Raw genomic sequence first — 22,144 nt, 5'->3', positions numbered from 1 at the left:
AGCGCCACAGCAGCCATCAGGCGTGAATGAATCAAAGTTATACCTATTTTTTGTCAGGTCAGCAAAAAATGTATTTATTGGTGTGCCGCAGAGTTTTAGTAATTAATGTATGTATGCCCTGAGATGAAAAAGTTGAAAACGGCTGTGTCAGTAGAATAAAGACAAATAGACCCGCCTTCCTCTTTTAGGTATTAGACATGCTTCTACTCAGTAAAAAATGGTACTTCCCTTCAGTAGGAGGGAAACGGCAATTTTGGAGAAAATGACAAAAATAATAGACACGAACACTGTGAGAATAAAGCACTACTGATATCGATTATCGTTTGAGAGTCTTCTTTCTAGTCCTTAACTATTTAACATTGTTCCAATACCAGTGTTGTCAGGGATATAAGGAACAAGATTTTATCATCGAATTGCGATATCTTGAGCATCTCCAGCAACCAGTTTCCTCATTCCCATATTCCCTCTCAGCCTTCCGGAATACCAGTTTTTCCCAGAAAGTGCTCCCAGAAGACTCCCCACTGGCCGACATGCCATTTTACTCCACCCCACGCTTCTAATCAAGCGCCCTTTCCTACGTGGAAATGACTAATTCACACTGTGAATTAATTCGGATCTCATGGCCTGCTTCCCTTCACTCACGCAAAACAGTCCACTTATTTGTGTTTAACTCGTATGTGGGAGGTTAACCATATTCATGCATGTGGCTTAAAAATAAAGTGTCAGACTGGCTCCGTAGCACAAACAAGTGACTGTGGACCCTGACAGGTAGGGTGCTATCAGACCAGATGAGTAGATACAAGAAAGCCTGATAAGCAAATGAGGGCGGGTTAACTTAAACACACGTCACAGTGGTGTATCAACAGAAAAGAAGCCGAGGGTGGAAGTCAGGCAGCCATCGAAACGATGCCGAGGGGAACCGGTGGAAGGGGAGTATTAGGAAGCGAGTTTACAACTGAACTGAGTTTTTGTCCCGATGCTTCTCTCTCTCCCTCTCGGCCATGTAGTTGGGTTACTTGTTTGTGATGCATGTATTAACGCCAACTCATCCTTCTTTCTTGAGTGGTAAAGGATGTGTTGAGTTGTCTGCCAGCAAGGAGTGGAGGAACATCGGCTTCCAAGTCTCAAATGTCTATCCCCATGGGTGTGGCCATGGCACCTGAGACTGAACCACAGCCTTAAAGAAGGATAGACAAGACTCTTCAGGAAGGGCCTGGAGCATGTGCTTTCTCAAAACTCCCCTACCTCTGGCATACCATTAACCCACACTTTCATCATCTCTCATCACTTGGCCAGTCCTAATAATAACAATTGTAACAGTAATAGATATTAGTTATTAAGGGGCTACCATATATCCATTACTAAGTGTACTTTACAAATGAGAAAATTGTATGAGGATCTCAAGATGTCAAGTAACTTTCTCAAAGCCTCCGCACATGTGACAAAGGCAGAATTTGAACCCAGGGCTGTATAATCTCAAAATCCTTGCTCTTGAACCCCACCTCCGCTCCGTACTCCTGGTAACCACAAACAACAAGTCCACAGGCCCAGAGCCAACACCTGAGGGATAGGTGCTGGAATTCTGGGTATCTTGGTTACTGGCACATAGTGAGTTCTTGATAAATGGTACTCAAAGCCCAATGTTTTAGCACTACCACGAGAACAGATGATCCTGCCTCGTGCATGATCCACTAAATTATGAGGAAAGGCTACGTCAGCACTACAACTTTCGTTACCTCGTGGGAGAACTCTCTCCTCCTTCTCACTTTTGATACTCAAATCAACACCTCCAGCCCTCACGTCTCTGCACTTCCCTTCTGTCTCAGACCATTCCAGCTTCAAACTTACATTGTACCCCAAACTCCCTTTCCCAGTTTTGGACTTTTACCCATCTTCTTCTAATTGGTCAGAAAATACACTGGCAACCAACATTCTGTCACCCCACCCTTCTCATTACAGTGTGTGTGTTCGTCCCGCTGAGCCTATCTCCAAGGCGGCTCCTTAAACCTCCTTCTTTATTCTGCCTGCAGGCAGAGAAACAATTAAAAATCGGTGCCTTTTGGATCGCTTCGGGCACTTCTGGTTGGAGGTACATAAATGCAATCGTGTGGCTACATGGATGTTCCCGTGGCACACAGGGGAATTGACAACGTCATATGGATGAATGAGAGATGTGGCTAAAAGGGCAAGCTAGAGGGAAAAACGTCTACATCCTATGGGCAAACAAATAAATAAATAGAGAGAAAGAACTCATGGGCACGGACAACTGTGTGGTGATTGCAGGGGCTGGGGAGTGGGTGGAGGAGGAAGAGGGTACAGGGTGGAGGGTAGGCAACAAATAAAAATGGAAAAAATACAATAAAAATATCCCTCCAAATGTCTCCATCCTATAGGCAACTCCTGGCGATCTGGACCCATCCCAGGTTTGTAGGCAGGAGCACGAAATAGCCAAGCGTGCGTTTTCTAATAACAGGTGATGGCACGGAGGCCCGGAGACTGGTTAGGGGGACAAATTGGCCAGCAGACCAAAACCCAAAGGGAAATCTAAAGGAGACCCAGCCACAGAGAGGCCTGCCTACTTCCCCAAACCGACCTGAGAGGTTTCCACGAGTAATGGGAGTCCACCTAAATCTTCCTCCCCTCCTTTCTTCTCTCTCGGTGGCTGTCACCAGTACTTGCCCCGCTGTTCATACAAGAAATCCTGGAATCACCTTTAATGTTTCATTCTGCTTTAGTGGAGGGGAATCATCAATTCCTGTGAATTTCAACTTCTTGAATGTCTTAAAGAGACACACACCTCACTTCTTTCTGTCTCCCTGTCCGTACCCTTGGCCATGGCATGACTGTCTCTAGCCTGGGCTGCAGGACCAGCGGTCTACCTAACCTCTCTGGATTTCACCTCTCACAAAGCACTTCTCAAACTCACATCTTCTGAAAGTACGTCACAATCCTGTGTTTTCATTCCTTTATCATTGGAGCTGTGCTCCGGATAAATTCCTCATTTTCTTCCCCCAAGTTCTAGAGTCTCTCTTTAGCCAAACCCACTGTAGAGTGATTCTGACTTTGTCTATGTGTTCATCTTTATTTTTCTGTTGTGGTTTTGTTTTTTACATTGTGTGGACTATATGTATACTTTCCATCTCCACAGTTTCTAACTGGTGCTTTTCATATCCATTGGTTCTTAGCTGACAGCCATCTACTCTGGGTCCCCATCCTCCGGTGTATGTAGATGTTATTTTCTCTCTCTGAAAGCTCTCCCTTTGAGGCTACTGCACTTTTAGGCCTTCCATTCCCTCTATGACCCTCTGGGGAGAACGGGCCCAGCTACCGCAGCAGCAGACACGACAAGAGGGACCAGACGCAGGCAAGTTTTCTAAGGCACCTTATTGGATAGAAAAGCTGAGGGAGAAAGAAGAGTCTAGGAAGGCATATAATCTCAGCTCCCACAGACTGGTGTATGTTCACATCTGGCACCACGACAAGGGACACAGGAAGAGAAGCAAAATGGCCCGGGTTTAGGGCAGGAAGGAACCAGGCAGGGCGTTTGAATACGGTGAGTTTGAGGTGCAAGGGTCATCCAGATGGTCAAGGCGAACAGGAAGACAGGTAGTTGTTTATGTGGGTCAGGAGGCCATGAAAGGAGGGGCAGCCGTAAATCACGAGGACCTCAGAGTGAAGGGGCTGAAGGATGCAAACAGATCAGTCACCACACACCTGTCCTGCAGCGACGATCCATCTGTAAGCATTTTGAAATTGGATACAGCTTCTTCCGAAGTCTGTCGGTTGTCTTTTGACTATGGATGGCTTTGATGGAAGGACAAAAATAGACCTTCGTAATGTCGATTCATAAACTGTAATAATATGCAGGGTCCAACACAAACAACACCCCCATTTTATTATATAAGGTCTCTTAGTACAAAATCACAAGCATTGCAATCTTGTAACATAACAATACCACACTCGAGCACACCCTCTGACATCTTAGGTGAAATGTCCCAAGTGCTGTCCATCTCGTGCGAGACATCCACGTACCCTCCCCGCTGCACTCGATGGCGTCACTTCTGCCGGATCCTGCATTTCGAATGCATGGTAGGAACAAGGGAAGGGACGCCCCTGTGCCCAGGGTGCTGCTCCCTTTTGCGACCGCATGGAATCATCCATATCATTTGACAGGAGAAGCACAAACATCACCGGCCTCATTGGCTCACCATTCATTATGAGGTCGCCACGCCCCAGGCCCTGTGCTGGGCCCTGGGAAGATGCTGGGTTGCAGAGCGTCACACAGTGAGCGAGTGAAGCCCCATGGGACATCCCAGTGCCTCCAACGGGGGCTTTCATCGAGTCTGAGGAGTCAGAAAAGAGCTTCTCTGAGGACCTCCCACCTCCTCGGGGATGGAGAACGAGGAGGAAGACAAATGAGGGCGGTAATTTCCAGTTCAGAGAAAATCACGTTGGTCAAGGCTCTGAGAAGTGTGCTCTTATCAAAGGTAAGAAGTCGCCCAGATAGACAACACAGATACAGGGGCTGGGGAAAGCCACAGGGATGCTCGGCAAGGCTGGTGACGTAGGCTAGGGCTGGGGAGAGCAGGGCCCCAGCTGCCGCAGCAAGGAAGTCTGGACTTTGCTCTAAGCACACGGGAGAGCCACCGAAGGGTGCTTTAGACGGGGAGGGTGCATTGGAGGAGAGGAAGCCCGTGGCTGGTGAGGAGGACACGGGGCTGCTCCTGGAGCCGGCTGGTGGAGGTCAGCTAGAGCGGGGCAGTGAGGGTGGAGAAAGGCGGACAGAATCAAGACCCGTTTACGAAGCGGACTCGACAGGACTTGCTATTGGAAGGGCTGTGAGAGCCGGGGGGTTTCAAGCACAGTGGTGGTACCAGCAAATTTACAGGCCCTTTGAGTGAAATCTACAAAAAGGAACCTAGGAAAGCACGTGTTTAATTTCCCTGCGGCTGCCCACATTTCCTGAGTACTGGGCCCCTGGTGCGGGTCTATGTCTCCTAGAGAGAGATAGAAGCGTTTCTCTGGGGACCCAGGATCCTTCTGCAGGCAAAAATCTAGGCATTTATATACCCCGCCACAAATAGCCAGTTGACCTACCAGGCAAATGAGGTTCAAAGGGTGACATGCACAGAATGTTCTAGAATGTGACATGCCTTAGTCAGCAAATCTCAAGAAAACGCAGTTGGGCAAGGGCCCTGTCATGAGTTACCCAACGTACTCTCCATGAGAGAGCTGGGGAGGGGAACCAGAGGGGAGAGGACAGCACCCCCAGCTACCTAGAAAGCAAACCAAAATCCTCAGTTCGTTTTCGGAAGGAAGAGCAGAAGGCTAGAATTCATTCCTGCTGAGTGAAATGGCGCTCTCAGGTGAGGGGAGAAATATATTTCCGTTGTTTCTCTTCCAGAGCATGGCCAACTTTAAGATTTCGTGAGATGATACAGACCCCATCACACAAGGAGAAAGTGGGGGAAAGAGAGCTGAACCCAAAAAGGGAAGTAGCCCAGTCACTTGTTTTAAAGGAAGTTTAAGAAATAGCTGTTACAAGACCCAACTTAAAAGATGCAAACATCAGATGAGGGATGACACCTCCTGTCCCAGCATCACTCTCCCTTGTAATGCCAGTGTGCAGCGACAAAGCAATGCCATGCAGGCTATATTACACAAAGGAGCTCTTAAAGGTGTGTTTGTGCTCGCTGTAAAGTGAGGAAAGGTGGGGGGCTGGTTAATATCCAGACCATGTGACAGCTGGGGCACGCGCTGAAACGCACTGTGAATGTCAGGTTTACAGAACGTCACAATGTGACTCCCAAGTCTGGGTCCAAGTGCATCAGCACCCCCAGCGAGCGAGCCAGATAAAAACAGGGGTTCCCTGGCCTTGGCGTGCACCTACAAATAATCCTCTCTGTCCAATATATTGCATCACTGATTCTGATGCAGAACCAAGCCTGGTAGCCCCTGATCCAATCCAACAGGGGGGAGCCTGTCCACGGGCCAGGGGACATTGGCCATGCCTGGAGACATTTTTGGTTGTCACAGCTTGGAAAGCAAATGCCACTGGCATCAGAGGGTAAAGGTCAGCACGCTGCTCAAATCCTACCATGCACAGGATGAGCCTCACAACTGAGACTCATCCAGTCCGAAATGTCAACAGTGCTGAGGCCGACAGACCCTGATGTAATCCACCCACTCCGGCGAGGACAGGCCAGGAAAATCACGTGACTTTGCATTTCTGCAGTGCCACGCTGGAACCTCACTTTCCAGAACTGCAGTCTCATTTTCTTGATTCTATGGAACGCTCAGAACTACAATCGTAACCCTTTCTAAACGTACAGTTCCGTGGCATGAAGGGCATTCATACGGTGTGGTTTATGTTACCTTACAGACCGGAACTCAACACTCTTCATGTGGAGCTCAGCTGTCGTTTGCCTTTACCAGACCCCCAATATTTAAATGTTTGGGGAATTATGGGTTTTCGGGCTAAAGCACTGGCTTCAATGCACTGGGGGGAAGGTTTGTGTGACTGGTTCCAGTCTTGCTGGAAACCTAAGAAGCTTGTTCAGTTCTGTGTACCACACTGCACAAGTCACAACTGGCTCCTAATGGTTACCATCACTAAGCAGGGTGCGAGTGATTATCTCACCGGAGCCCCGCAGTGCCAGCAAGGATGCAGGGACAGGTCCAATTCTTCCCATGAAGCAGGAGGCTTGTCCCCACTCACGCAGAATGTAAGTGGCAGCCCAGATCTGGGGTCCAAGTCAGTCCACCCGAAGTCCACGTCCACAGGCACCACGCCAGACCGCCTCTCCCCGTGTGCAGCCGCCCAGGAACCCGCCCCACGAGGTTCTGTCTCATTTCAGGTAGGCTCCTTCTGCAACAACCCAAACCACTCGCCGAGTTTTCCCTACGTTCTCTCTGCTTCCGTGACACACCGTGTCCCTGGGAGCCCCGTGGCCAGTGGGCGGGGCAGGCACTGTGGCAATGCTGGGTGTCCGCTCACACACGCTGCGGCTAATGGAGGAACCGCTAAGTAGAAGTGCAAGAAATGCAGAGACTCAAGCAGAACTACCCAATGAGTGAAGCAAGTCAGAAAAACACAGACGCAACATGCTATCACTTGTACGTAGAATCTAAAACGGAATCGGATTCATAGATGCAGAGGAGAAGGGCGGCTGCCAGGGGCCGAGGGGCTAGGGGCATGAAGCAAACCGGCAGAGGCCGGTAGAGGGGCACACGCTTTCGGCTACAATACGACAAAGGCCCGAGGGTCTGATGGAAAATGCATGGGCTGCAGGTGATATGCAGTACTGCATGGCTGAAATCTGCTGAGAGAGTACAACCTCAACGTTCTCACCAAAAAAAGAGAGACCATAAACAGGAGGCGATAAAAAGTGCTAATTAACCTGAAAGGGGCGATCCTGTCTCTAGGTGGACACGTATCAAATCACCACGATGTCTCCTCTAAATACCTTTTTTAAAAAAAAAACCTTTTCAAGAGCTAGATGAAATTTTATTTTTTAGAGAGGGAAGGGAGGGAGAAAGAGGGAGAGAGAAACATCAATGTGCAGTTGCTGGGGGCCATGGCCTGCAACCCAGGCATGTACCCTGACTGGGAATTGAACCTGCGACACTTTGGTTCGCAGCCCGAGCTCAATCCACTGAGCTACGCCAGCCAGGGCCTCTAAATATCTTTTATTTTTGTCAATTATGCCTCAGTAAAGCTGAAGAGAAATAAGTTATAAAGAGAATCACCGAAGAAGTTTATGGTCAGGTTGAAACGGCCTGGGCTTCAGCGTCCCGTGTGCTGGCTTCAAGTCAGGGGCTTCCTGGCTGCGTGACCTCATGCAAACAGACGCACCTCTGACCCCGAGGGGTGAGGAAGCCGACGCTGCCTCTCAGGGCCGCACGACGGGACACAACAGCCTGCACCAGGCCCTTCTCACACTGCCCAGCATGTGGTCCCACCGATGAGGTGGTGCCTGCTGGTACTCTTCCTACTGCTGCTATCAGTAGGACAAAGCAAGCTGCCCTGGCTGGCGTAGCTCAGTGGACTGAGTGCGGGCTGCGAACCAAAGTGTCTCAGGTTCGATTCCCACTCAGGGTACATGCCTGGGTTGCAAGCCACGGCCCCCAGCAACCGCACATTGATGTTTCTCTATTTCTCCCTCCCTTCCCTCTCTAAAAATAAATAAATAAAATCTTAAAAAAAAAAAAAGAAAAAAGCTAAATTCCAACATCCAGCACAAAAACTTCAATGTGCTTTATGCAATTCATACACTTTACAAAGGTCTTGGGTAAATCACACAGATGCACCTTGAGCTGTCCCTGCACACGCTGCAGAAGCAGGATACTTGGCACACGCCTGTCAAAAAAACCACGCAGCTGTGCTTCCTTTGGGAAAACAAAACCCCCAGCCCCATACGGGGAGATGCTGCCACTTTTCTGTTTGGAGAATGGGGAATACCAAACTTTTACTCTTCTCTTTATCACTCGCTATTACAATCAGAATTGAGGTCAGTGGGATGGACCTCAGGACACAAATGTGTGTGACATGCAGGCTGACCACACAGTGCTTATAATCTACTGCAGCAGGTGGATTACCCGTAAACCAAAGTTACAGGCAAAGAGAATGGTATAGGAATTAGAAGGCTGCAGAAGCGACTGTATGATGACATGATCAAAAGAAGTTTGAGTACAAAGAAGGCTTGCACTCCGCAGGGCTTAGCAGAAGCCAGGACTGCTTTGGGAGGAGCGAAGAGCTGAAGATAAGGCAGGAGGAATCTGAGCAGGCTTACTATGAGAACAACATTTCAAGAGATCTTTGAAAAGCATGTACACACGGCGAACCCATTTATAAAGGGGCAGCTTCTCCCAAACAAGAGGGTGTGTGTGAGGACGGCATGCAGCCCCTGCAGGAACCGTGAACCCGGACGAGGCACAGGGAAAACCGGGGAAGGCTGCTAATCTGACCCAAATCTCAGGAAAGTTCCCTGGAAAGCTCGAGGCTCACTCATGATTTTTCTTAACGGTGGTATGTTTTCTTCAGACAAAATCTTCCCCTAAAGCATCCACAGATGAAAATGGGTTAATCGCAACCGCTGTGGCTGAAGTGTTCTAGAAAGGCCCGGAAGCCCATCATACACCCCCTCACCCCAAACTCACCAAGAAGGATCTGCAGGACCCAGGCTGAAAACCACACACCTGGTCCCACCACCGCCTGTGGGCCCGCCCCTGCTGCATGACAAGCCACCCCGTGTCTGTCGGGTGCACTCCGGGTCCTCGTCAGGCGTCAGGGGGATGCTCAGGACCCCTCCTCCCCTGTCAAGGTGGCCCAGGGTCATCCTTCCCGAGTACAGGTGAGATTGGCTCCCTCGTCTGGGGAGGAGGGCGTTTCTGCACCTGGAGCCACACACGATGCATCCAGTGATCTCTCCTCTACAGAACTACCCTCGAACCTCAGTTCTTGAACGTCTGGGTCCTCAAACAACTCGGTTCTCACCCAAGTTGTTCCTGGAAGGAAAGTCTCGGGTGTCTAACAAAACCTCGGGTCTCTATTCTGGACCAAGCAGCCCTTTTAAGCTGCTACCTGCTGGATCAGCCACAGGTCTCTTACACAACAAAGGAGATTCGGGGTTCAAGCCAATCGCTTCTCAAACAGTTTTCCAGAACGTGTTAAGTTCGAGAGCCGAGGTCCCACTGTATCAGATGACCTTTCTCCAGGTTCACATTGGAGCAACTCCACCAGCCCTTTGCCTGTACTCTGTAGACAACTGAAGGTTTGTTTATAAAGAGAACTAACGCGCCCCTCAAACAGAGTGACGAGCCAGCGGGCCATGCGGCTGACCCTCACTGGTGGTGTTTATATAGATGTTGTCCTTGAAGCCACGGGAGAACACGGGACCTGAGACAAAGAATGCCACTAGTGAGCACCGTCCAGAGCTCTGAGCACCGACACTGTGTTGGATCTCGAGAGAAGGAGAAAAACATGGAATCCTGAGTGGAACTCACACAAACCGATCAGACAAGGAGGGCGAATCTCAGCACTGAAGCCTAACGATGGGAGGGGGAGCTTCAAGAAGGCACGAAGGCACAGCTCTGCCCAGCGGACCCGAGAGCGCAAGGCCGGCCACGGTGTGGAGATGACCACGGGCCGCAGCAAAGCAGAAGGCATCGGTGCCTTCGAACGGGGCAGCTGCAGGGAAAGGAAAACTGCTCTTCCGCCTACGGCTCGGCAGATGCTGAAGCAACACAGGTGACACATGCTGGCAATATTTAAACCAGCTTGGAATGGAGAAAGAGAAAATAAACTGGATTCTAGCAAGAAAGTCCCCAGGTCAAGAGGGGGATTTTCCAAGCTAGGACTAGGAGAGCTTCCTGTTGCAAGGCAGAGGAGGGGAAAAGGGACAAACGAACAACAGGACATTGATGGGGCAAAGCCTCAGGCTAGGGGAGAGGACAGTTAAAGCACAGGTGCACCCACAGAGGTGGGGGCCCAGTGACAGGCTGAATGCCCTCCTCCACTGGCCACGGAAGAGCAAGCCAGGGTGGCGGGAGACACGGGCATCGATTTCTCTGTGGAAGCGAGCAAATACGTAGGCAGGGGCTTCTGAGGCGCAGGGAGACATGGTGGATTTCTGTGCTCAGGGGACTCCCCGAAAACAGCGTGGGCAAAGGCAGGGGAAGGAGGAAACAGAGGCTCGAAGAGCACATGTCGGGAACAAGAGAGCTGCTGCCCGGAAGTGCTGGTGAGCGGCCGAGGGCTGGAAGAACATATGGTGAGGGGGTACTAGGGAGCCAGTGAACGTTCTGTAGCACAGACTGACTGCATGCCCCATTAGCAGGTTCCTTATTACTGGGGGATGCCTCCCACGTGCCCTTTAATTTTCTCTCTTTCCTAAACACTTAAGAATTTTGGCAGGGCCCTGGCCAGGAGCTCAAGTGGTTAGTGCATTGGCCCAATGCGCCAAGGTTGTGGGTTTGACTCCCAGTCAGGGCACATATAAGAATCAACCAATGAGTGCATCAATAAGTGGAACAATAAATCCCTCTCTCTCTCTCTCTCTCTCTCTCTCTCTCTCCTTACCCCACCCCTTCCCCTCTCACTAAAATCAGCAAAAAAAGTTGGGCAAAGGAGGAGAAAGGAGGAAAGATGGAAGAGCAGCTGAATGAGAGAACCATAGCATCTCCTTTTCTTATCCGATGAGAACTTGCCTAGACAGCAACAATCATGGCTGCCTTCATGTACGGAGTATTCACTCCGCACCAGGCAATGTCCTGCATTCCTTTCACACGTTTTCTTTAACATGCACGACAATCATAAAAGTGGCAAACTGCCACCTAGCCTCTACCAGACGAAGATCCTGAGGCTCCGAGAGACCCTCACCCCACCACTCTCAGTGTGCCCCCCGGAGCCTGTCCCGTGTGTCTGTCAGGCCACACTGCCTCTCAGCCGATGCCTCTCATCAAAGTGTTCTGCACTGGGTTCTACACTACTGACAGTGAAACACACAGCTCGGGGAAGAGCAGGTTAACAAGAACAGGGCAGCCGGGCACCTGCTGGGCTCGGCGCGCTCACAGGCTCAGGTGGTCCTGAGGTGGAAGCCCAGCAACAGACGGACGGTGAGGGCCAGAGCCGGTGAGCTGGCGACTCCCGGCAGCACTCGCCTGGGATCCAGCCAACTCCACTTGCGAAGGGCTCCTAGCACTCCTAGCACCTTTCCTAGGGAACTGTCTCCTTAAAACTTAGAAGGGAGATAAATGCATCCACTCAGAGCAGACACCCCTTGGACTCAGCAAGCACTGCCGAAGGATGGCTGGGCAGAGCGGGTCCCAGCCCGGGGAGCTCCCTGTCCCACTTACTCAGGGATTAAATCTCCGTTCCTTAAGTCAGGCCTGTTCCTCGGGCTCCAGAGAGACAGCCCAGCGAAGAGGAAGCAGCTCATGGGCTCCTCTTTCCCATCAGCCCCCGCGGTCTTGTGATATGGGACGCTTGCATCGGACCCTCACTACTCAACACAAATGAGATTAGGGGCCGCACCCCTGGGCGACAGAATCAAAATCTCTGCAGCCGGGTGGGGCATGTGCACTCACTGCAATGCCCTGGGGGACTCTGGGGCACGCTCGGGTGTAAGCTGATAGACGGTGGCAATACAAGGTTGTAAGCCGAGGTTCCAGGGGACGTGGGGCAGCAGCGCCTACCCCGACTTCCAGAAACACCAGTCAGGGAGCTAGCTGCTACTCAGGTGAAAAAAGGAGCAAAGCGCTTTCTAAACGAAGGTGACGTGAAGGTGATGTGCAATGGGAGAGAGGCAGACTACGTGACCTTGACTGAACAAGATAAAAAATAAGGAGAAAACGCAAGTGCTAGTCATGGCTCGAGTCTTCATTACACATGAGGATCCATTTCCAGTTCCTGTGCCAACGTCTGACTCCATCCAGAAAGACCACCTGCCTCCAGCCCTGCCGTGGGCCGCTGCGACCCCTGCAGCTGCCGGACAACAAGGGGCTGGGTGTCTAACGCTTTGTGCGGGTCCCCACGCGGCATCACCAGGAGCCGACACGTCAGCTGACCGCTGAGAAGTCCAGGCTTCAGAGCCGGGAGGTGTGTCTCACTGACCAGCAAACACCCAACTTCTAGGAACCTCAGTGTCTGTGTTTGTAAAACCGGCCCCATCACCAGGAATGAGACAGGGTGACACCGTCAGCCTCCTGATGTGATGCAATGTCCCAAGAAGGACGCCGTGTCATCTCTCCAGCTTTTCTGCCAAAAATGCAAAGCCTGAATCGAGCAGGGAGGAAACATCAGAGAATCCCCAAGTAGAGGGCACCCCACAGCATCGCTGGCGTGTGCTCTGTAAAACCCTCAAGGCTACAGAAGATTAAGGATGGACTGGGGAGCTGTTCCAGATCAATGGGGACCAGAGAGACACGACAGTAAATGTCACACACAGTCCTGGCGGGCTCTCAGACTGTGCGCTCGATGACAATAAAGGACCTACTGGGACCACCGATAAATCGGAATACGGACGACGACGGACTTGGAATCAGATGACAGTGCTGAGCTAATGTGCAGTTTCCTGGTTTTTATAAAGAGACGGTGGTTACATAAGAATGATTTTGTTCTTAGGAAAGACACTGAGTATCTGGAGGTAACAGGGACAATAACTCTTAAATCACCCTCAACTGGTTCGGAGAAAGGCTATAGAGTAGAGAGGGAGAGCAAATAGAGAAAACATTTAATAAAGCAAATGGAGGACAATAATAATTCACGGCTCTGGGTAAAAGGCAGGCGGGGGTTCTTTGTACAATTCTCACCACTTCTCTATGTGTGAAACTGTATCAAAATACAGTTACTCTTCAAAGCGATCAGGCCATGCAAAACAAGGAAAGACTGAGAAAGGGTAGGAGCCTCGAGGAGTCTCAGGGACCAGGACAGCAACATAACCACGTGGTGGACAGCTCTCGATCGGTGGAACCGGAAAAAGGGCATTAGTGGAAAACCTGAGGAAATCCAAATAAAGAGTACAGTCTTGTGGCCACTTATGTGTCATTAATTTCCTAGTTCTGGCACGTGCATCGCTGTGACATTAAGACGTTAAACATTAGGGGAACTTGAGTGAAGGGTATGTGGAAACACTCTGTCCAATCTTGGCGGTTTGTCCGTAAACCTAAAATTGTTCCAAAATATTTTAAAATATTTTTTCTAAAATCATGAACACGCACACAGCAAGGGCCATGCCCAAGGGCTGGGACGGGACACTTGACTCCACAGGCCCCACGAGCGTGGGTCAGGAGCTGCCTGCTGTCTCAACACAGACGTCCCCAAACACTCCAGGCCACGGCAGAACCCAAAGGAAACCGTTCACCTGACTCTCGGGCCGGGGCCCCGGGGGGTTCACACGAGACCTCAGGCTTGGGCACCGGGTGTCCAGCTCCACACTCCTCAGACTTGACTCCTCACAGGAGTCCCCGGGGCAGCCGGTGAGAATGCAGCCTCTGGGTCAGCAGGTCTGGGTGGGGCTCAGGCCTCTGTGTGTCTAACGAGCTCCCAGGTGAGGCCCGAGCAACGGGTCCTCAGGCCCGCGGAGGAGGCAAAGGAACAAGACAGAGGCACCTGGGCCCGTGACGGCAGAGCATCGCGCCAGCCCGGAAGCCGCCTTCCAGCCCACTGAAGTGTGGTTCTCTTCGGTGGTGGCCAAACCTAACCCCAACCACCCTCAGCCTGCACCAAGGATTCCCAGGCACACTTGACGATAAAACTCAACTGGTGTCCTCTCTCACACGGCACGTGAAAGGGACAAACAGCTGTTGGGCGTGTGTAAAACTACTGGGCGGGCTTCTCTACCTGCGTGGGCTTCCTCCAGGGCCCACAAACTGCCACAGAGAGCAATTAAAATGACAAGGACGTGCCGGTCTGACGGCACCTTTTCGACAATAATCCTCCACATTTACCTTTCCTTACGTTCATGCTCAAGCCCAACTAATGCTGACTTGCTGCTTATAATTTATTTTAACAAATTCTCTGGATCCACACAATGCCATATAATCTTCAACCAGTTAACAAAATCTGACCGGAGAAAAAAAACAGCATACCAGGAGATCATACTCATAAAATAGTGCCAAGAACATGAATAAAACGTGAACTTCCACAGTGCCCTAATCCTGAACAGGTAGAAAGCCATCTGGCATCCTGTTAGTTGCTCTGTGAAACCCTCAACTCTGTATTAAGTCTCAACTCTTTTTTATCAAAATCATTTGCTCTAGGACAAAGGAACCTTCCCGAGCTGTCCCCAAAACTGTCGAGACCTAAGCTACAGGGTCCCTTGAAGAGGTGATATTACTTTTAAATCATCTTGCTCCTTTTCCATTCAATGAACATTTACCAAGTAGCTATGACATGCCCGGCAATATACTAGACCCACAGTGCATTTCACACTAGTCATCAAATTACAATGGCCAGCGATCCAGGCCTGAACCCTCCACACTAATTTCATTATCGAGCTGTTAATATAATGCACTTGGCTGCTTCTGCAAAACTGGAAGAGCAACATGATTCAAAAAATTAAGCTCTGTGTTGCCTATGATAAAATAATCTGCCTGTATTCACGGAGGCCCTGCCAGGCAGGGCTGGGACAGCCTCCTCTGTGTCAGCTGCCCGGAGCCGGCCGTCCACGCGTCCCTCCCGCCCATGTCACAGCTTCAGACACAAGCCCTGTATTGACACCAGCCCAGGAGACGTCGGAGGAGTGAAAAGCCCATGTGTCACCGCTGCACGGAGCACAGAAATCAAACTACACTGCCACTGTCCCTGCACAGAGTCTTCAGCGCAGCCAGAGAGTGAACAGGGGGAAAAGAGAGCCATCCAAAGTCTGCGAAAATTCCAGAACAGAGAGGAAACCAAGAGTAACCCCCACAGGGCTCCCGGCATTACCGACCTGGTCGATTTCCATGAGTTTGGGGTAGGCGCCCGGCCATTCTATGGCCACCTTGACGATGTCCGCAGGCGGTGGCATTGTGAACCCGGAGAGTGTCCGCGGCCGGTGCACCTGGGCTCCTGCAGGGCGGGCGGCCACACGTGTCTATCCCTGAGGAGGAATGACAAAGAGAGAGACAGGCGCTCAGTGCACATGCGAGGCGGATTCTGCTGCATCACTTCCTGTTTTCACTGGTGGTTTGGGTATAAGAAACGGCCCGGGCACAGAAGGCACAGGGCGCCAACTGCACCCCGCCGCCCCGGAGCAGACAAGACCGAGGAGGGGAGGTGCCCCCGCCCTAGAGTCAAAGATGGGGGGAGACCCACCCTGGGGGGGACAGCCTCCTGACTCTTCACTGGGGGAAGCCAGGCGCCCCTCACCGCGGCTTCTGCTCCCCACGGGGCCCGGGGTCTGAGCGAGCGGGACTCGCTCCGTCCAGAAAGGCACGGAAACCCGCGCGCTCAACAGTCTCCGGAAGGACAGATTGCCCAGGAAGTCATGGTCAGGAAGCCGAGTTTCTTCAAAGTGCTTTCTGTGTGTCACAAACAGAGCCCTGCACTATAGCAACCAGGATGTCACAAGGAAGGGGCCACGGCTCCGGGTTCACACACAGGCACACGCACACACGCTCCCTCCCCTCGGCCGGTCCACGCAAGACACCTTCGCCCAAGGGCGGGGGCCCAGCATGGAGAACAGACCTTGGATTCTCACTCAACTCAACAGCGCTGCTGGCACAAAGGGGGCAAGATGATCTTCTCCCAGACTAGCCCGCCTCTTCTAGGATGGACTTGTTAACTTTAATATTTCTGAACAGGCAAAACACATGATTCAAAGTACGAATGTGTGTGTGTAATTTTATGCAAAGTAGAGTCTCCCTCCTCCCGAAGTGGCCCACCTACCCAATGTCCGCTCAGACCCCCTCCCTCCCTCCACTGTGACTAGTCTCTTCTGCACTCCTCTAGAGTTTCTTCCCATACACAAGGCAAATGCAAAAATACATTGCACTTTCCCCTTCACATCAAAGGCAGCAGTCTCTACCCTGTTTTCTTTTCCATTTTGTGTATCTTCTGAATCTTTCCACATTGGTACGAATACTGCAATCCGCTTCCTTCGCCAGCACCACCGCAGTTCCTGGAATGGAACTGCCCCATCTGATGAAGCTCTCCTCGGCCGTGGGACCCTGCGGGACTTCTTCCCTCTGACTGTCACATACACGGTACACTCTATCACTTCATGTGCACACCACTCTGCACATGTGCAAACACATCCTGATGAGAGAGTCACGGGCGTGAAATTGCTGGGTCAGAGAGCACAGGCAGTTTTAAATTCCGATGCCCAGTTCCAAATATCGCTCCACGAGAGCTGTGCCCATCCACACTCCCCCGAGCAGCAGATGAAGCTGCCTCCTGACACGCAGCCTCGGCAACAGACTGAACTCTGGCACGCCCGGCACTTTGGAAAGAAATAGGTCTCAGTGAGCTTTTAACCTGCATTTCCCTTACAGTGAGTGAGGTTGAACTTGAAAAGGCAAACTCCCACGTCCACTTTTCTGTGAACTGTCCAAAGCCTCTGCCCATCTTCCGCTGGGTGCTGGGTCGTTTGTTTGAGACATTGATCTCTGCAAGAAGATTCTAATCAAACATGTGCTCATGGGGTTTTATCAGGCCAGAGTAAGCTTTGTCAGGCCCCACCTCGTGGCAGGTGGACATTAATGAGACGATAGAGATGAAGCTAAGAATGGCAGCCTCGACAGCATGAGCCGTTACATAAATCACTCGCTTCGCCAGAGCCGACAGGCAAAGGAAATGAACCCCAACAAAAGGACTGCTCCTCCGGTCCAGACGACGCAGGAAGCCCGCTGTGCGGATAATCAGTGCTCACCAGTGAGAGCAGAGCCACTCAAACAGCACAGGATTTTTTCTCCCATGCTTTTATGTTTAATAAAAATCTCTTTGATTTTTTATTATTGTTCCAGTTCAGTTGTCTTTATTTTCCCTCCACTACTCCCCCCACCCCAGCAATCCCCACCTCCCACCCTCCATCCTACCCACCTTTGGCTCTGTCCATGGGTCCTTTATACATGTTCCTTGATGACCCTTCCCCTTTTTCCCGTTATCCACTCCCCACTTCCCTCTGATTACTGTCAGTCTGTTCTTTATTTCAATGTCTCTGGTTATCTTTTGCTTGCTTGTTTGTTTTGCTGATTAGGTTCCACTTATAGGTGAGATCATATGGTATTTGCCTTTTACTGTCCAGTTTATTTCACTTAGCATAATGCTCTCCAGCTCCATCCATGCTGTTGCAAAGGGTAGGAGCTCCTTCTTTCTTTCTGCTGCATAGTGTTCTATGTATAAACATACCACAGTTTTTTGATTCCTTCATTTACTGATAGATGGGCACTTAGGTTGCTTCCAGCACTTGGCTATTGTAAATTGTGCTGCTATAAACATTGGGGAACACAGGTTCTTTTGAATTGGTATTTCAGGGTTCTTAGGGTATAATCCCAGCAGCGGAACTGCTGGGCCAAAAGGCAATTAGTTCCATTTTTAGTTTTCTGAGGAAGTTCCCTACCGTTTTCCACAGTGGCTGCACCAGTCTGCAGTCCCACCAGCAGTGCACCAGGGTTCCCTTTTCTCCACAACCTCACCAGCACTTGCTGTTTGTTGATTTGGCTATGATGGCCATTCTGACCGGTGTGAGATGGCATCTCATTGTGGTTTTAATCTGCATCTCTCTGATGGCTAGTGACGCTGAGCATCCTCTCATAGGTCTCTGGGCCCTCTGTATGTCCTCCTTGGAGAAGTGTCTGTTCGGGTCCTTTGCCCATTTTTTAATTGGGTTGTTGGTCTTCCTGGAGTGGAGTTGTGTGAGTTCTTTATATATTTTGGAGATCAAACCCTTGTCTAAGGTATCATTGGCAAATATACCTTCCCATACGGTTGGTTCCATTTTCATTTTGCTGATGGTTTCTTTAGCCATCAGCATAGGATTTTTGAGCCCCACTCTGTGCTTGTCCTCAGCGCTGGGCACCCAGACGTTAGATGTCACTGGGGGACAGGGAGAGCAATGGAGCCAGAGGACAGCCTGAAGCACGTGGGTGTGTCCCTTCGGAAGGGGCCAGAGCCCAATTGTATGTAAATCAGAAAACCAGGGACAGCGGCACTGAGAAGGCTGGATGTGAGTCAAGACGTAGGAGAGGGGCGGAGGTAAGCCATGTAGGCAGACATCTGGAGAAACCACGTCATAGGCCACAGGAACAGCAAGTGCAAAGGCCCTGAGGCAGGAACCTGTCTGGGATGTTCCTGAACCGGGTGACTGGCTAAAGCCAAGAAAGTAAGGACAACAGTAATAATTTCTGATAGTCATTGGGTCTAACATGGCAGGTTCATTCACAGTACTCCTGACCCCGTACACACTCTACCCTTGGCTGTGACTTAAGAAGAAAGTTCACGTCCATGGGCATCTATTCACAGTATACATTGGTACAACTTTCCAGAGGTGCTTTTGGCAACCTGCACCAAAAACCTTAAAATTATGGATTCTTTCTGAGTTAAGTTTACTTTTCTGGGATATTTCTTCAAGAAACAGTTATTAACTAAACCTTAACAATGCCAAGTGCTGTTTTGGTTGCAATTCCAGAAACTTGGAAACCAATGAATATTCAACACCAGACAGGTTAAATAATTGTGGACCCTCACATGCACAAATACAGGCAGGCAGTAGGTGCTTAGGGCTTCCTGTTTGTAGTCCGTACACTATTTTATTCACTTGAGAATTCTAAGAACAATGTGTTATATCTGTTCCACGGTACTTCAACCCAGATTCAGTTACACGCCCTAGAATAGGAACCAAAACAACAGGCTCTAATGCAAAACCAGACGCGTAGTGACTATCAGGCAACGGGATTCAAAGCAAAGAGCACACAGTCTTGAGGGTGAAGAAAATAAACAATAAGACAAAAAATGCATCTGGAGCACCCGCCTCCCAACTCACACAAACCAGTCTAGAATTACGCGGAAAGGGGTCATCCAGCCTTCCAGGAATCAAAAGCCAGGTGTGCTTCTCTTCCCCTGTGGCTGGGATTGATTTCTCACAGGCCGTTCAGACAAAACCTGTTGAACAGGTGAGAATACAATAACGTGGTTCTCCGTGGGTCTCCATGGGGAGTACACGGGAGCTGCGCACAAAGCAGCCATTCAGAGCGGAGAGGCCGGGGCATCCCCCGGGGGCTCACTGAACCCAGTCTGATCAGGCCGCATGGCTCTTCCTCAGGTTACCGCACAGCACGGACAGGGGCAGCAGCCAGGCCCCCGCAGGGTGGGGCCCGGGGCACAGCTGCAGAATAAACAATCCAGTCTACATCGCTATCCTCTGAGTCCACACTTCATCCTCCTGAATGTATATTTCCACTAAGGAGCTGCTAGCTCTCCAGGCTCCTATATATAGTCCTATATATATATATACTGTTGCTTCTGATGAAATTGAGGGAAGGAAGTTTCCAGCACAGACTTTCTCACCCTTGACACCGTTAGCATTTGGGGGGGCACGGTCATTTGTTGTAGGGTCGTCCTGTGCACTGTAGGATGGTTAGCCGTATCCCCAGCCTCTACCCACCAGAAGCCAATAGCCCTTCTCAGCCGTGGCAGTCAGGGATGTTGGCAGACACAGCCAAGTGTCCTCTGAGCTCAAAATCATCCTCCAGTTACATGGTGAGCTGCCAAGCGCTCTGGGCCACCCATTGCGGAACTTGACCCAAGACAAATCGTCTCATCAGGCTCTCCAAAAAACATGAACAGGCAGGCCTATGCACGGCCACGCGTGACCACAATGGTGGGCTTCGCTTCCCCAGGGCCACGCTTGCAGCTCTTGCCTCTCCCGGTTGACTCACCTCCACCTGCGGGAGCACTGTGAGGGCAGGGAGCACGCCCTGATCGCAGGGACACCAGCAGGGTGGGCAGGCCTCTCACACCGGGCTGGGCTGCCAGCCACACGCAGCCTCCCTAGGAGCAACGTCCCATCAGAGCTGCTGGAAGTAAAATCGCGTCTAGTATCATCAAAACTGGCCATTTATATAAGCTACATGATTTGGGTAAACAGCCTGAGGTAATACTTCTCATGCAAACGAAAATTTAAGAACCACTAATGGGAAATCTACACAGCTGGCTAGACGTTCCAACCATTCTGCCTCATTCCTGAGCAATGGTTGTTCTGTATTTTAGTTGTAATTTTGAGGTGGCTGTACGAAGAGGCGATCCATGTCTGCTTATGCCACCATCTTGACCAGAAGTCCAACCATTCTGCCTTGTAAGGCAGAATTTTCTGTCCAGTCTTTGGAAGCAACTAGGAAATGGGTGTAGATTTTCCAGTGGTCCTGCCTGCCTGCTGATTTTTTCATTTTATTCCACTTTTAATATTAAGATTCTACAAGAGTGCACAATAGAGCTGTGCATACAGATGTTGTGTGATAAAGTTGTACACCTGAATTTTATATCATGTTATTAACCAATGTTATCAACCCCAATAAGTTTACTAATAAAAAATAAAAGATTCTATAACCTTAATATGAATATGAAATGGCTTGTTTATAGTTGAGTGAATTAAATAAGGCAGCGGAATCACTTTTTATTTTGGAGTTACTTACTAAAGTCCACAAACCAGTTAGATGTGACTCCATAACCCCTGAGCAAGTTGAAACCTTTATCATTCTGCTGAACATCTCCTTCTTAGCTTTGGGTCCCATTTCCAAGACAACAGAGAGAAACTCGTCTTGATTCCCATCTGGAAATCTGTCCGTGTCTACACATTGTTCACACCCAAAGTCCTGCATGTCTGTTTGTGTGGGAAACTCACCTCCCTGTTGCCTCGTACAGATCTGTTCCTTCTCTACAGGTTTTTCCAGGCAGCATGATGAGATTTTAGGTTTCATAAAGTTCAAAAACATGGATCCATATTTTTTCTGAAGTTTCCATATAGCGTTAGTTTTGGGTCCCTGCAATGGCTTTCAACCCTTTGACCCTGTGTCTAGTCTATTACACAAGCAAACCCTCTTAAGAGAAAAAACGAGCCTATAAGGCTCCTGCAGGAGCTGAGCAATGGGGAACTAACGCGCTGGCCCTGGTGAACTGCGTGCCCACAACTTCACTGCAAGAACCAGACAGATGGGTCGGGAAAGGCCAAAAGGCAGATCGATGGGCAAGCAACACTGAGCAGCTGGAGAAACAATTGGCTGCCACTCCTCTGCCCCTTCCTTTGCTCCCACTGCCTCTGCCCACTGACCCTCCTGTTCCATTGGGGACAGAGAAGAGGTTTATAACGATTATGGGGATAGTAGGGAGAGAGCACCAGTCCCTTAGTTCAATGTCGAGTGGTCTTTGATAGATGAAGAAATAGACGATGTTTTCCCTGGGCATTCAGGTGAGGTAGGAAAAGAAAGGGCCTCTGACACCCCACTAAAACCAGACGTTCCTTTCCTCTCTCTATACTCTGCAGAGAAGGCAGCAAACCCTTCCTCAGCCCTCTTAAGTGCAGCAACCGAGTGCAGCAACCGGGGCTGCCCTTTAAACAAAGGTGAGGCGGAAAGAAAAGAAAGCGTTTATTTACTCATGCAATGTGCATAGCGGCCGAACTCAGTAAGTCAAAGGGGTGGTTAGAATTCGGCACTCACATGCCCTGTG

At 50.3% G+C, this 22,144-nt stretch overlaps 1 protein-coding gene across 3 annotated transcripts in view; it reads right to left on the bottom strand.

Moving 5' to 3' along the window:
- ELMO1 (engulfment and cell motility 1) overlaps positions 1 to 22,144 on the bottom strand; it is a 472,089-nt gene that overhangs the window by 363,295 nt on the left and 86,650 nt on the right. For all 3 annotated transcript variants that reach the window (XM_036010403.1, XM_028526015.2, XM_028526016.2), the window contains exon 2: positions 15,432 to 15,581. In XM_036010403.1, the coding sequence (XP_035866296.1) occupies positions 15,432 to 15,509 (78 nt within the window). In that variant the 5' untranslated portion in view covers positions 15,510 to 15,581. The remainder of the gene's footprint in view (positions 1 to 15,431; positions 15,582 to 22,144) is intronic.

This window comes from Phyllostomus discolor, chromosome 10, assembly GCF_004126475.2.
Source record: "Phyllostomus discolor isolate MPI-MPIP mPhyDis1 chromosome 10, mPhyDis1.pri.v3, whole genome shotgun sequence".
NCBI classification, from domain to species: domain Eukaryota; kingdom Metazoa; phylum Chordata; class Mammalia; order Chiroptera; family Phyllostomidae; genus Phyllostomus; species Phyllostomus discolor.
Note: the sequence above shows the minus strand (reverse complement) of the source record. Positions and strands in the feature narration are given on the sequence as shown.